At 41.3% G+C, this 16439-nt stretch overlaps 1 protein-coding gene across 1 annotated transcript in view; it reads right to left on the bottom strand.

Annotated features, from left to right (window-relative positions):
- LOC309701485 (NACHT, LRR and PYD domains-containing protein 12-like) overlaps positions 1-16439 on the bottom strand; it is a 1029495-nt gene that overhangs the window by 444645 nt on the left and 568411 nt on the right. The window contains exon 10 of the mRNA XM_082525721.1: positions 12394-12567. Within this exon, the coding sequence (XP_082381847.1) occupies positions 12394-12567 (174 nt within the window). The remainder of the gene's footprint in view (positions 1-12393; positions 12568-16439) is intronic.

The raw sequence follows: 16439 nt of genomic DNA, 5'->3' as shown, positions 1-16439 counted from the left end.
CGATGGGTATTTTTTGGGCATAAAGACATGAATGTGGTCAGCAACAACCTTCAGGCAGGCTGTGGTGTTTAAATGATGCTCAGTGGTTACTACAGGGTCCAAAGTTTGCAAAGAAAATCCCCCACAGAGCATTACACCACCAGCAGTCTGAACTGTTAGAAATCAACTCATCGGGCAAGGCATCGTTTTTTTAGTCTTCTGTTGTCCAGACTTGCAAACTGTAGCCTCAGCTTGCTGTTGTTAGAGGACAGCAGTGATATCCAGTGTGGTCCGCTCTGCCTCAAGGTTTGATGTGTAAACAGCATTTTTACCCAGAGAATCACAGCTCACTGGATATTTTCTATTTTTCAGACCATTGTCTGTGAACAGAGATGATTGTGTGTGAAAATCCCAGCAGATCAGCAGTTTGTGAAGCACTGGGACCAGTAACATGTGCCATGTTGCTCTGTTTGAGCATTGATTTGCTGACATTTTATTATTTTATTAACCTTTATTTAACCAGGAAGATGAAGCTGACATGTGATTGACAAATGAAATGAACACTGAAATATTTGTGTTACACCCTGAACAAGTATACCTCATAAAGTGGCCAGTGAATGTATATAAGCAGTTGGACCAATTTCAGTTCATAGTAATATTCAGAAAAGATGCAAAAGAAGAAGAAGAAGACAAAAGAAAAGAGCACAGTGACAATATTTAAAGCTCTGTGGTTATAAAACTGGGGTTTCATTACTTCACTCAGAGTTTCAGTAGACGTAAACTGTGTTTGATTTGTGTTTTGATTTCCAGGAAATGAAAGTAAATGATTTTACTGACAAATGCATCTTTTCAATGATTTAGACACAAACGAGGCCCACACTTCAGCAGACAAATCTTTTTCCGTTTATCTGCCCGGTGTTGTGATCATCTTTATAACTGGAGTTATCGTGGGATTTATCTACTGGAGGAAAAGTAATGGGTGAGACTATTTTTGCTGCAGTAATTCAAAGATGATATAGATGTAGAGAAAGTAAAAGGAAACATCGCATTTCAATAAATGAGAATTCGGTGTGTGTTAAACATCATGTCTAGAATGAACACTTTTTATCCTTCCAAAAATAATTATCATTATTAAGAGAGAAGATAATATAAATGTAGATGTTCTTACTTGATTTTTCTCTGTTTGAATGTGAATAGTGTTACACTAATGCTGACATCCTTTCTTACCAACGTGGCTGCTTAAGGTCAGGAACATCTGGAGTGTCTGTACCTGAAAATCCCAACGGTTTGGTGAGCAATTTATTGCTACGATCTACAGCAGCTAGTTAAAAGTTTGCCAGTAAACATAAAACATGTACATTTATGTTTTAGGATGTTACTTACATAGATAATTACAGATTAGTGTTATAATACTATTAGTGCCAACTTCAGTGTCCTTTATTTTGTGAAGAAGCTCTTACAGAAATGAGAAGAAACATTAAATAATCCAGGCAACAGATGGAGAGATTTAAAGATCAATAGAGTGTGTGGGTAGACCGGGTTGAACTTGATTAATACCTAAAATATTTCACTTTTCTAAAGGATGACGATGAGCCAGATCAGCCCTATACAAACCTTCAGCAGCCATCGAGTGATTCCTACCAGACTATCATCTCAGTGAACCATCAACACGACAACAAGACACGCTCAGCAAGAAGCACAGGAACTGTGGGAGTGGATAATAAAGCTCTATGAAACATTTTAAAGTATATAAAACTTTAGGTGACATACTAATATAATAATATTCATATATTATAATAAACGTCCATCTTTTCACACTGGATATTTGTTTCCCAGTAATGGAGACCACTCAGTCATAATACTCCAACTCAGGCTCTCAGATTTAATACAATACAAACACAATAAACTGTGGCAAACATGACTCTTTGTATCAGACTAGTTTTGTTTTTGAACAAACATCTCATCATAATTTGAACACAATGTCCATCCAGATAAACAGAGAGATCAGTCTGGCTTAAACAATGTTGGTGGTTCACCTTCTACTGTCCTTCCACTTTTATGCACTTCTATTTTAGACATAGTGAAAGTTTCAGTGTAGACACAAGAGGTGAAATAAGGAGGGTGCAAGTCTTCCTGCTTTCACTATAGTCTACCTCACACTGTCAGCCACAGTTACTTCCTCACCAGCATGACTGCACGGAAACTCTGCTTTCTCCTGCTTCTGCTTGTGGTTTTTAGCAGTGAAGGTAAATATATATAATTAAAAAAGAAAAGCTGTAAAGCCAGGTGTTTAAGAAGAAAGCTTTAGTTAGGTTAGTGAAATAATATATGTGATTGATTTTCCCACAACAACAAATATATAGAAACTATAATCCCGATTTTGTTTCATTTTAACTGGAACAATTTATAGAGACTCTTGTGAAGACAATTGGAAAGAAACCCGATTCCACTCAAATATGCAGCAAAACAACTCTGAATATTACTGTGATGATACTGTGTGAGATCAGCACAGAGAGGAGCCGAGGAGAACAGCGTCGTCTGCTCTATCGTTACGACCGAGGCTTTATTCATGGCTGTGACTCCAGGTTCACACTGATCAAAGAAAATGAGACTGTGTTTCTCCACCTGCTCAACTTAACATCTGAAGACAGTGGGAACTACACCTGTGAGTGTGGATTTCGTGGTGGATTGTATGTTCTCCATCTCAGTGTGACTGTGAGAGGTAAAAACATTTTCTATTTATACCCACACCGCAGATTCAAGGTGGATGTTTGGAACTGCGTTAACACTTTCTTTTCTGTCATACATGGTTTGAGGTCGTCATTCCCGCCTGCAGCGGATTAATGAAAGGTTTCAGTCAGGAGATGAACATCTGGAATGTTTTTAAGCTCTTCTTCTGGCTAATTTGTTTAAAATTTCATTATAAAACTGCTCCAATCACAACTTTGGTGTTATTTCATCAGTGAAATGTTTGAATGATGCAATTGAAACTCTAATGTAATGAAAAGATAAACAAGTTTTCCACTTTAATATAACAGGTTAATGCAAATTTCGTGACTTTTCACGTTTTCAAAATGAAGTTTTTTTGTGTGTGTGGCAACATTCAACAGACGATGGAGATTCTTCTGGCATGAAGTTCATGGCTACAGTTCCCATCATTTCTGCTGCTGCTTCACTCATCAGTGTGGCTGTGATAACCTGTGGTTACAGCCTGAGGAGAAATCCTCGCAGGTGAAAACTTTTACTGACGCACTTAAACTCATGAAATGACCCTTTGAAATCACTTGAGCACATTACTGCATACAGCAGCCACTGTGGTGTTCAAAGTATCTCATAGGTTCTTTTAAAACACCACACATTAGTTGTAGACATAGCTAGTCTTGTTTTTGAGGTATTTTTCACCCCATGACCTCTGATGTTTTTATCCTAACAGAGAAAACAGATCAGGTCTAACTAACTTAACAGGATCTGAAACTCGCCAGATGTTTGTGAGTTTTCCATAGTTCTGTTTTACACTTAATTGTGCCGAGGCTGCAGTGCATTATGTCTGTTTTTTAAGCTGCACTTTAATTAAATGTAAATGACAGTGTAAATTGTTGTTTAGGACAAAGAGGACCGCTACATGAGCCTTCATCGGCAAAACATCGATGTCTACCAAACTATCTCCTCCGGTCGCCTTCATCATGATGCTGAGGCCACTGCATGTCACAGTCATGTACAATAATAATCAGAGATGGAGTTTTTACCCTGACTACGTGATCTATAAAACTATGATGCTAGACATGCTATCTATAAAAGACACTGACATTTTAACTTGCCAGCATCATGTGTACTGTTAGTTTGTTTTGCACTGAAAAAAGAGAAAAATATTAACGTCCAGTAAAACTTGTAATGATGTTGTGAATGAATTGCCTTAATTCATGGCTTTTAACACCATTTAATTTCTGTTTTTTATCTGGTTTGAACGTTGAAAATCCTGCCACTTGGCTCTGTGGCCTCTGCCACCATTATGGTTTTTGCTATACTGGTCCACTTGATAGTCATATTTGATGATGATTTTACTTTATTTTGAGTCATTAGAATCAGAAAGGGGGTCAGGAAAGAAGAAAAAAGATAAGCTGGGGAGAAAGTTAACAGAAGAAGAGGGAAAAATAGAGAAGAAGAGAAATAGATGGAGAGGAAGAGAGAAAAAATACTGAAAATCTATTTCATCATCTGCTGAAAAACACAAGGAAAAACCAACACAGTGGGGAACCCACAGCAACAACCAATAATATGCAGTAAGTAGGCTAGTAAGTAGTAGTAAATAATAGATATTAAATGTTACTGAGCAGTAAATGGGCCCAGAGGGCCGAGACCTGAGGGCACCCCACCCGCAGCACAGGCCCAACAGAGCCAGGGGGCCGGGCCCCACCGAGCAGCCGCCCAGAGTGAGCCACTAAACACAGAGAACCACTAATGCACTGTGGGTGGGGGCACCAGCTACTGGCAGGAAGTGTGGTGGGGGGAAATAATACGTGACTATTTTTATGTGGAGTGGAATTAAACTGCCATAGAATATGCTTGTGGTGGATTTGACTCAACACAAGCGTATTGTCAAAGTGTTCTTTGGCATGCATCGAGACAGTTTCTCAGATACTGAAGTGACTTGAGCAGAGCCAGTTAAAGCCTACTGTGCTTGAGTGGGCAGCTCAAGTTTCCACGTGGAAGGTTTAGTGAGACAAAGACAGGAAGTTAAAGCTGCTGACTAATAATCTGCAGGTTCCTGATTTGAGTCTGTTAAGAGGATGGTGTCTCTGAGATAATTGCTTTTGTGCATCGATAAATAAACAGGGAAATAAATGAATAGAAAAAAGCATCCGAGCGGATGTGCACCGATGGTGTGCCCACTGGTCTTAAAGTGCCTTTGCGCCCCTTACCATTTATGGAGGTCCCATTTGGGCACATTGGCATGGACCTATAGTGTACATGGATATTGCTTTGTATTAGTTCTGGTATATTATACAACACAATAACATGATGCAGTGCTGCTGTGCACCATTTCTGCAAAGAGTGTGGTGCAAGCAAGGAAGATAAGATAACTCTTGCACAGTCATACCTAGTGCAATAATACAACAAAACTGGAAACTGTCCCACCATAACACAATCATTTAGATACAATATTGGACTTTGTTTACATGTAACTGCACAAATAGAATTTAGAAATGTAATTATTGACAAGAGTGAACAACCACTTATAATGTAATCTACAGCTGTGACCAAACAGCTAGATAGAGAATCAGAAGTGTTGTTTTCTACAAAGTTTGCTGTTTCAGTGAGAGTCATATGTCATATCATTTCAAACAGTGGCGATCCAGAAATGTTGTACAAACGAGTAAGACTAACTATAGACTTTAGCCAAAGTTGTTAAGTTAGCTAAAGAGTTGGGATTGTGTGTAAGGCATAAATAAACCTAAAATGCAATGTTTTGGACGTTCTTTGGCACATTTCCCTACTGTAGGGGTCTCTGCAAGCATACGGGGCTCTGAGAGGGAACAAGATGACAACGAGGAATTCTACTGGAAACAGTCGATCATGTCTGTCAAAGCTGAATTCAGGGCAAACTAAGCTAAATTAGTGTTTTTAGCTAACAGCTACAGTAAGCATAAAAGTGACTGTTGGGCTATTATTTGTTAACAGGGGCGATTTTAGCCCATTTTTGGGGTGCTTTGGTTCATTTTTGGGGTGCTTTGGTTCATTTTTGGGGTGCTTTGGTTCATTTTTGGGGTGCTTTGGTTCATTTTTGGGGTGCTTTGGTTCATTTTTGGGGTGCTTCAGCACTTACTTACTTTTTTTTGACAATATTTCCTGTTTGTGTGACACACTACTAAAAATATAAAAGGCAGAACTTGGTTGAGAGGTAACATTTTAACAACAAAAGTATCCATAATATTTTTTAATATTTTGTAATAATTTATTTGTAATAATTTATTCTGTTTCAGGAGTGTTTTTATGCATCTGTATTATATTATACAAACACATTAAAAGTGAATCTCTGTCCAAAATATGCACTCAGTTTACTTCTTACTCACTATGAGCATCATTCATTATTCTCCTCCAGTAATTAAGGTTAGGATATGTATTTTTTTTATTCCAATCCATTCTTCTTTGGCAGCATTTAAATAACCTTGATCAGATTTGATGGTTTTGTTACAGACTTTTCAAAAAAGTGTTTTGCTTTTCTTTCACAAATGTGGGATTAAATTGTTAAAAAGTACAAAACAGTGATGTCATGTTTTGTGACGAGGACCCAGGCACAGAGAGACTTGATGGATTTAATAATCTTTTGATTTAATAAAGAAATTTGCAGACTTGCACAGAGACGGTAAAATTATGATGACTGATAAAGGAGGCGAAGACAACAGACGATGAGGACAGGGAGGATGCAGGGACAGAGACGGGGAAGAAGTCTCATTGTGACGAGTAAAGTGTATCTTGGCTGGCTGGGCAGCTCTCTGGGTGCTCAGCCCCCCGAAGCTCTGATCCTAGAATCCTCCCTGAATTGTGTTAATACAGTATGTCAACATGAAAGCATAACTGTACAGGGTGGGCCAGTTATATGGATACACCGTAATAACATAGGAATGGTTGGTGATGTTAAAGTCCTGTTTGTGGCACATTAGTATATGTGAGGGGGCAAACTCCTCAAGATGGGTGGTGACCATGGTGACCATTTAGAAGTCGGCCATCTGATACCAAATGATACCAAACAAGGTAAAGTAAATAATTTTTAAAGGTAAATGTAGAGGAAACATCAAAAGTTGTCACGGCTGGGGCAGCAGTCGTGTGGTGGAGTGAATGAGGACCAAGATGCAGACGGCGGTGGAGATGCGAGTGGAGATTTATTTACAGTGAAAATAACAAAGGTGAGGGAAGAAGTGAACATCAACCTAAACTGGGAAGAACTAACAGACAAAGCAGAAAACATGAGGGCAGCAGGGAAACACAGAGATGACACGAAGAAGGAAGAGAGACGTGGAGAAACACCGATGGACACGGAGACTTTTCACCTGTTCCTTTTGTTTGAAGTGGCCGAACTTGGCCACAGTAGGACGTGGTCTCCCGGTCGCAGCCCGCATGGGGCCGATGCGATGCACTCTATCAAAGGCGATGTTCTTCACCGTGTCCTCCAGCAGCTTCAGGTGGGTTTTGATGAAGGTTTTGCACTCTGAGCCTTCTTCATCACAAGATCCTGGAAGCACTGATCAATGTAATCTTGGAGAGCCTCTAAACTCTCCCCGTTGTTCTCCAGGGTGTTGGAGATGATTTAGACAAATATTGTTAGTTAGAAGACTATTGATAAGTGTATTTGGTAATACTGAAGCTTAAAGGAATTTGTTCAATTCTAAACTACCATTCGCTTTAATTTTCCGCCAAAATCTCCGGCGTCTGACGTCAGTTACAACATGAGTCGCTTACCTCTGTCACTCTGAAGTCACATTGAGTTTTCCTCACTGACTGTTTCAGACAGGATTGTGGGAGCAACACAAAAAGCAGCTTCAGCTGGAAACACACAGTTTAGTGTCTTTGCTGCTCGCTTTAAGTCACAATAAACAGGAAACTCATTGTGTCTCATGTCAGAATCACTCATATACAGGACAGGAAGAGGCGGAGCTTATTTCCTGCAGGGAGAGGTTAGCAGTCTGTGTCTTTCTCATTTCTGACTCCTAAAGAGCTGAAAAACACAGGCTGTTATTGGCTGGCTGACACTGGGATTAATGTCCTTGAAGCCAGCAGTCTTTAATGTCCAGGTTCAGAACGGGCAGGTGAAAAACAGTCCTTTATGTCCTCTGATGTTCAATAAACTGTCCTGATTACTGAGGGAGCAGAGAAAGTGTCTCCATCACTCACCACAGCTGGATGCTCTGAAATCCTGGAATCCAGCTGTGGAGAGGAGCGCCGGCGGCGTGGACGCAGTTTAGTAATCAGGGAACGGGAGACAGGAGGGAAACACAGCTGGGACCAATTACACACACGAGACAGGAAACAGTAACACAGGACTGTCAAAGTAAAACAGGAAATATAACACAGAGTCCAAAGTAAGGAGACGTGGGACACAGTGAAGACACAGAAACAGAAACCAGAACTATAATCACAAAACAAACTCAGAAACATAAAGAGTGAATCAGCTGATTCAGTGTTTGTGACAAAAACATGGATCCTGGTTAATAACTTTTGTTTGTTTGTTTCTGTATTATTTTGTGTATCGTTCTTATGAGCTGTTGTTTTGTCAGTGAAATATTATTTCATTGTTTTAAGCTTTTTGTTGACTTTGAAGTGCTTAAGTTGATATTTTTGAACATTTAATTTGTTCGATTATTGTCGAGTCGATAAAACTGTCAAACGCACAGCTGCTTCCAGCACGGCCGGAGGAGAGGTGGCCGAGCAGACGCACAACACACACAGCTCACAGGTTTGCATTTCTATATATTGCAGATGTTGCAGAAATTGAGAGTAAAGAACTCAGAGATCCAGCGCTGTCTCCTGCCCCTTATTTATACACCACAACACAACGACAGGCGTAACTCACACAAACGGGTAACATGAGGCTCAGATGCTTTGGACGTGTTCACATATACTGGACACAGAATGATGAAGATGGAGCTGCAGGAAGGAGGAAAAGAGGAAAAACACAGAAAAGATTCACAGATGTGGTGAAAAAGGACACGACAGCTTCTGTTTGTTAGTTTGGTTTTTCTTTATTTGGTAAAGATTCAGAAATAAAGAGAAGATCACATGTTTGAATATTATATTAACGTTCTGTAATTACAACAAGTTGTAAAATCTTTCCAGAGTGAGACAGAGACTGTGCAGAGACTGTAGAAGGACAGAGCAGCAGCAGAGCAGTCCAGATACACTGATGATCCTCTGTCAGATCCAGAGGGACACACAGGGCTGATGCTGGACTCTACATTGTGTCTGACAGTGGAGCTGTTCTCAGAGCAGTTCACTCTGCAGCACTGACAGTCATCTGCACTTCATTCCTCTGTCAGTCACTGCTGGATGAAGCTCTCCTCTCCACCTCCCAGTAACATGGCCCAGTCAGAGCGTCTCTACACACAAGCTGCTGCTGCTTCAACCTCTCTGGATCATCAGGACACAGCTGCTCCTCTCTCAGCACACACACCGTCCTGTTTACCATCATCACCACCTGCAGAGAGAAGGAGGAAGAGCAGAGGAGATAAACGAGTGTTTCCAGAGACTCTTCATCAGCTGTCAGTCAGTGATGCAGCACATCCAGTATAAAGAGCAGCAGGGACGTCAGTGCTGGGACTGTACTAGGACTCATTGTTGCTTCACTTTTTCTAATCTTTGGATTTTTATTGAAGTTGCTGAAAATGTTTTTCCCTCCTAGTTTGAGTTTGGACTTTCATTCATTAGAAGAACCTTGGTGTGTCCACTCTGAGCTCTGTAGGAACCCCAACAACAAGCCCAACAATCCAGATGGACGGTTCCAGCTGTTAACTGGAGGAATTCCATCCAAACATCTGCTCTCACTAAATTCTTCCTCACCTACAGACTGTGTTCTTCACTGCTTTAAACTTGGAAATCAATGCAGTCATTGGTCTGCGTGCTGCTTTGTTCAGAGAGCTGATTGGCTGTTGACAGTGTTTGATCAGAGCGTGTCAGCCGTTACTATGGTGACCATAAAGGTGAGAAACAGGAAGTGTTTGTGTCCAATCCTGAAGCCTGTCACCGTTCTCCTCTCACAGCTTCACTGAGAAGCTGCAGCTTTACAGGAAACACTGGATCTTTGTTTCATACTGACTGTGTTTAGTACAATACTGCTGACAGCACCACCCACTCACTCCATCACTCTACTTACTCCAGAGTCTTCAGTCTGTAGTCTGGACTCTTCTTAAGATCAGACAGCTGCTTCACATCTGGATCCTTCAGGTTGTTAAGTTGTAGGTTCAGCACTCTCAGATGGGAGGGGTTGGACTTCAGTGCTGCTGCCAGATAATCACAGCTGATCTCTGACAAACCACAGCCCCTCAATCTGTATAAAGAATGAAAGATGTAAGTTTATTAGACAAAGTGCTTGAAATCATTCAGTGTTTCATCATCTGTTCAGAGCTGAAGAAGGTTCAGAATGTAGAAGTTTAGAAAATGGAAACTCCAAACAGCTGAAGCCAACAGGAAGCAGCTTCAAACAGGAAACTGTGCAGAGTTTCAGACTATATGTCCTGATGCAGCCAGTTGGATTTTGGAGATTTGAATCTCTGTTCTGTGACTAAGTCCTTGAATCATTTCTTCCAGTTGGTCCAACAAGACAGACTAAGTATTGGACATGTGTTGTGGCTCCATCAGGGGAGCTTCTAAATGTGATGTGATGGCCCCTCTGGGTCTGTCAGGTCACAGCACTGAAGAGAGCTCAAACTGGGCACACAGCTGTTCCAGTCTGGACCAAAGACTCTATACTGGGACTGAGGGACTGCTTTGACTGCACCCACTGGGACTTTTTAAAGGCTCATGTTCTCACTTAGATCATCGATTTCTACTGACATTTCTTTCTGGGAAAAATGGGGATTATTTTGGAAACAGGAAGTATTTTCCCCAATAAGCAGCCCTGGATTAGTAAATCACTCCAACATGTTCTCAGGCAGAAGAAGCTGTCTTGTTATGAGGGAGAGAAGAAAAAGATTGAGGCACAGAAACCTGTTGAAAGAGAGATAAAGCAGCTAAAATCAGGTGTAAAAGTAAAGCAGAGGATGAGCTGAATAAAGGACACTCAAGGCTGGCTTGGAAAGGAATGAAGTCCATGGTGGGGATGCAGAACAAGGAGCAAAGATGAATGTGATGCTGAATCAGCAGAAGACTTGGACTCATTTGATTCCAGCTTTGATATCATTGATTTCAATGAAGAGCTTTGTGATTGTAGCAAAGGGCTGGTAGCTCTGAGAGTCCCACTGATGAGGTGTTTGTGTGGAAATCTCTTAGTGGGACCAAAGAGAGAAAAAGCCCTGGTCCTGATGCTGTGGGAGGGAAATGATTGAAGTGTGCTGTGAGGAAGTGACTGGGAGATTTTCACACATTTTCCAGTCCTCCTTGGAACAACAGGAAGTTCCCAGCATATGGAAACAAAGGTTAAGTGTCCTATGGCACTCAGTGATGATGGTGCTGTGGCCCCACCACCTCCACCTCTTTGTAAAGGAACTAACTGTAATCTGAAGCTTCAAATGGAACTAAGACTTCCTCCACTAGGTGGCAGTGTCTGATGAGAAAGTGTTAGTGGAGCTGGCCTGGAGTCAGAAACAGGAAGATGCAGGATTTGGGCTGAAATGGGCAAAAGTGGTTAGCACTAGTGCCTTAGAGCAAGAAGGTTGTAGGTTGAAGCTTGTTGGTCAGCTGGGCCTTTCTGTGGAGGTTGGATGTTCTCCCACAGTCCAATGAAATGCTGCTTAGGTTCATTGGTGCTTCTACATTGGCTGTAGGTGTGGATGTGAGGGAGTGCTTCTCTGTCGCTCTCTGTTGGCCCTGTGATGGACTGCTCACCTGTGCAGGTGGACCACGCCTCTTGCCCTATGACAGCTAGGGCACAGGCTGCAGCCCTGTGAGCCTAAGCTGAATAAACAGTTAGCAAAAATGATCCATAGATGGCCTGAAATCCCCCAGTTAGCAGTTTGGTAGATAGCTATGACATGCTAATCCCATCCAGCAGCTGTATTCTACCTGTAAGCTGATCCCTGCTGAGCCAAAGCACTTTTTCATATACAAATTACAACCTTTAATAGAAACCTATTGGTCAGCATCTTATTAGCCTGCTGTTAGCTTCATTCCACAGAAAACTGAGAGAAACTAACAGAGTTGATAAAGAATAAAGAGAAATGTGCTGATTTAAAGCCTTTGAAGTGCTTCAGATGATCTCTGTCCACTTCTGTCCACTCATTCATTCATGTAAGCTTTCTAATGCAGCTTTGATCTTCACAGTCTGCTTGATGAAACTCATTCTAACCCTGAATGTCAGAGTGTTCCTGCTTCTCTTTCCCATCATTCATGCTGGCAGTGGAGGAGATTTGGATGTTGGACTGTGTTTTGGATGATGTGTGTATGTTTGTGTTGGACTGCTGTCTGTAAAGCAAACGCACATTTTGCTTTGGATTTCAGTGTCAGACAGACTTTAAGGTGCAATGAAGAGTTTGAGAGTTTCACAGTGAATTTTCCAGTGGAGGATTTTTCTTCTTCTTTGAAGGTTTGAAATGTGAACATTGTTCTGCTGCAGTCAATGGACTAAACCAGAGAAGAAGAAAACAGACTTTACCATGAAGATCCTCAGTGTGGATCAGTATAATATCAGCCTGATGTCTGCAGTTTAGTGTCAGCACAACTTTCACATCATATTCATCTCAGCACAACTAAAACATGCTGACTGACCTCAGAGTTTCAAGTTTACATCCTGGACTCTCCAGGAAACCACACAGATGCTTCACTCCTGGATCCTTCAGGTTGTTTCCCCACAGGTCCAGCTCTCTCAGATGGGAGGGGTTGGACTTCAGTGCTGCTGCCAGATAATCACAGCTGATCTCTGACAAACCACAGTTCCACAATCTGTATAAAGAATGAAAGATGTAAGTTTATTAGACAAAGTGCTTGAAATCATTCAGTGTTTCATCATCTGTTCAGAGCTGAAGAAGGTTCAGAATGTAGAAGTTTAGAAAATGGAAACTCCAAACAGCTGAAGCCAACAGGAAGCAGCTTCAAACAAACACAACAAGAGAAAAAACTCTGAATGTTTCACATTAAAGTCGTACATTTCTCATAAAAACAGGACAAAGACTTGAAAAAGTCGTGTTTTTCCTTCCAGGAACCACATGGCTTCACTTTTAAAGGTGAAGTGTGACAGAAATGGACATATTTGAAGTCCAACACCTTTTTCCAGTCACATTATTAAAGCAGACAAACTACAAGCTCATTTTCATTCCAACAAGTCATCTTCTGACCTGGACTAACAACACTGGTCTCTATGTGCAGCTGGCTGTGAGACCAGTGCTCAGGGAGCGTCTACAAAGTGCAACACTGAAAGAACATCACACACTCATTTGCTTCCAGCACTTTCACACAAACATCTACTGTCATTATTGTCACCAAACTCTGTGGATCCTTTATTGCAAATTCAAATGGGATCAAATGGTCAGACAAAAGAGGGTTATGAGGAAATATGATGAAATGTTGTGTATTAGCAGCAAGTTATTGAATCTTTTTCCTCAGAAACCAAACAAAATGATTGACAAACATGTTTTTACAAACTCAGTGTTGGACTTGGATCAGCAGGATAAGCTGATGTTTAAAGGCATTTGAGTCTCGCTGTATGAGAGTCCAGTTCTTACTCAATATTTATGGATGATGTTCTTTCAGTGTTGCACTTTGTAGACGCCCCCTGAGCCTCACAGCCAGCTGCACATGGACCAGCTGACATTACCCAACATTAGAGGCGGCTGTAAAAAATTCATGTTCCCATTTAAATGGTTTTAATTTGAATAAAACGATGTTGATTCATTCAACCCTGAATCGATGTTTAATATAAATGTATTTTGCCAGAATCTCAGGTTAAAGCTCACAAACTATTTCAACAAGCAGCAAACAGCTAAAACAGTAAATGAGAGCAGCTAAACACACAAAGATGGAAACACAGAGCGTGGATCGTTCACTCGACGGCACGTACACGGACACGCCGTCGGGGCTGAAAGTGGACAGCTCACAGATCCTGAAGCTGCAGGTTTCATCTGTCTCCAACCAAAACTGAGTGAAGCAGCAGCAAAAGAAGATCCAAACTCTGCTTCACGTTTGATAAATATGCTCATGAATTCTCTCTGACTTTGGCTGTTCCTGCCTGCACAGCTCTCTCTCTCTCAGTGTACTCCAAGAACAGCTTCAAACATCTGTTTCTGCATCATTCACTGTTTATTAGCCACCAGTCTGCTGTTGTGTTCAGTGCTGTCGGCCTCTGACAGTAAAGCCTCATTTCTGCTGTTCCATGGAAACTTTTTAAAATGATGACAGATTACAAACTCTCAGCTGTGTCTGTAATCAAACCTCTGTAACTTTGCTTCACTTCAGCAGCATCAGCTCATGTTCACATGTTGCTTCATGGTTTGCTTCAGTTTTTGATCGACTGCAGAATATTTTGAAGGTTATCTGCTATAAAAAGCCAGAAGAGGAAAATCTGCTTCATGTGTTTCTGTTTGATCCTCAGTGACTTTGACACAAAGGCCTCTGCTGTGATGATCACACCTCTGATCAAGTCTCACAGTGTCACAACTGATAAATGATCAGAGTTAGAATATTTCTGACTGTCTGCTGTGTGCCGTGACCTTTGACCTGCTAAAGACAGTCAGCTGTGGATTATTCATTGTTGTGTCTGATACTTAGAACTGTGAGGAAGAAGCTACACAGTTAATCAGGGTCCCCTCTCTCTGAATCAGCAAAGGTGGGCAGGCCGCGTGTGGGCCGCGGGCCATACGTTGAGTATCACTGTTTGAAATGTGAACATTGTTCTGCTGCAGTCAATGGACTAAACCAGAGAAGAAGAAAACAGACTTTACCATGAAGATCCTCAGTGTGGATCAGTATAATATCAGCCTGATGTCTGCAGTTTAGTGTCAGCACAACTTTCACATCATATTCATCTCAGCACAACTAAAACATGCTGACTGACCTCAGAGTTTCAAGTTTACATCCTGGACTCTCCAGGAAACCACACAGATGCTTCACTCCTGGATCCTGCAGCTTGTAGTTCCTGCTCAGGTTCAGCTCTCTCAGATGGGAGGGGTTGGACTTCAGTGCTGCTGCCAGATAATCACAGCTGATCTCTGACAAACCACAGTCCATCAATCTGTATAAAGAATGAAAGATGTAAGTTTATTAGACAAAGTGCTTGAAATCATTCAGTGTTTCATCATCTGTTCAGAGCTGAAGAAGGTTCAGAATGTAGAAGTTTAGAAAATGGAAACTCCAAACAGCTGAAGCCAACAGGAAGCAGCTTCAAACAAACACAACAAGAGAAAAAACTCTGAATGTTTCACATTAAAGTCGTACATTTCTCATAAAAACAGGACAAAGACTTGAAAAAGTCGTGTTTTTCCTTCCAGGAACCACATGGCTTCACTTTTAAAGGTGAAGTGTGACAGAAATGGACATATTTGAAGTCCAACACCTTTTTCCAGTCACATTATTAAAGCAGACAAACTACAAGCTCATTTTCATTCCAACAAGTCATCTTCTGACCTGGACTAACAACACTGGTCTCTATGTGCAGCTGGCTGTGAGACCAGTGCTCAGGGAGCGTCTACAAAGTGCAACACTGAAAGAACATCACACACTCATTTGCTTCCAGCACTTTCACACAAACATCTACTGTCATTATTGTCACCAAACTCTGTGGATCCTTTATTGCAAATTCAAATGGGATCAAATGGTCAGACAAAAGAGGGTTATGAGGAAATATGATGAAATGTTGTGTATTAGCAGCAAGTTATTGAATCTTTTTCCTCAGAAACCAAACAAAATGATTGACAAACATGTTTTTACAAACTCAGTGTTGGACTTGGATCAGCAGGATAAGCTGATGTTTAAAGGCATTTGAGTCTCGCTGTATGAGAGTCCAGTTCTTACTCAATATTTATGGATGATGTTCTTTCAGTGTTGCACTTTGTAGACGCTCCCTGAGCCTCAGCCAGCTGCACATGGACCAGCTGACATTACCCAGCATTAGAGGCGGCTGTAAAAAATTCATGTTCCCATTTAAATGGTTTTAATTTGAATTAGAGCTGGGCGATAGAACGATAACGATATGTATCGCGATATAACTTTTACTCGATAGAGAAATTAAGCTATCGCGATAGACCTCGCCGCTCTTGTCCTTTTTTTTTTTTTTTTTTTAAAGGTCAGCCAATCCAAATTAAGTAGCGCAGAGCCGAACCAATCACAGCCGCAGCGTCACGTCGCGTGACTTGTTACGTACAGCACAAGTGCCAAGCCGCACGTGTGTTTGTTTGGGAAGCAGCCAGCGGGTAATGGAGGAAATGAGTGTGCCGACTAGAAAAATCAACCGAGCGTGACCGAAGAGAAAACAGATGATGGTTCCAATGCCGGAGAGATTGTCGAACGGAAGAGCCATAGAAGTTCCGTAGTGTGAAGGTATTTCGGCTATTTCAAGTCTGACAAAAAACAGAGTAGCGTGCACTGTAAATTGTGCCGAAAGCAAGTCTGGACATACAATAAACTGGTGCATGCGTCACACTGTGCGCCACGTTATTGTTTCGGTGAAATGAATTTCTACAATACTGTTACTGTTAATTCTACTCTGCGGTGTTTAAATGCTTACATATACACACAGTTACTGTCCCTCCACACTTACGACTCGGTTCTGCTTCTATGCCCCAGCTTTGTTTACTTTTTCCCACCGAGGCTTCTAGACTTCT

This window comes from Aulonocara stuartgranti (assembly GCF_965226115.1).
Source record: "Aulonocara stuartgranti genome assembly, chromosome: 23".
Classification (NCBI taxonomy): domain Eukaryota; kingdom Metazoa; phylum Chordata; class Actinopteri; order Cichliformes; family Cichlidae; genus Aulonocara; species Aulonocara stuartgranti.
This window is presented reverse-complemented; position numbering and strand designations above follow the sequence as displayed.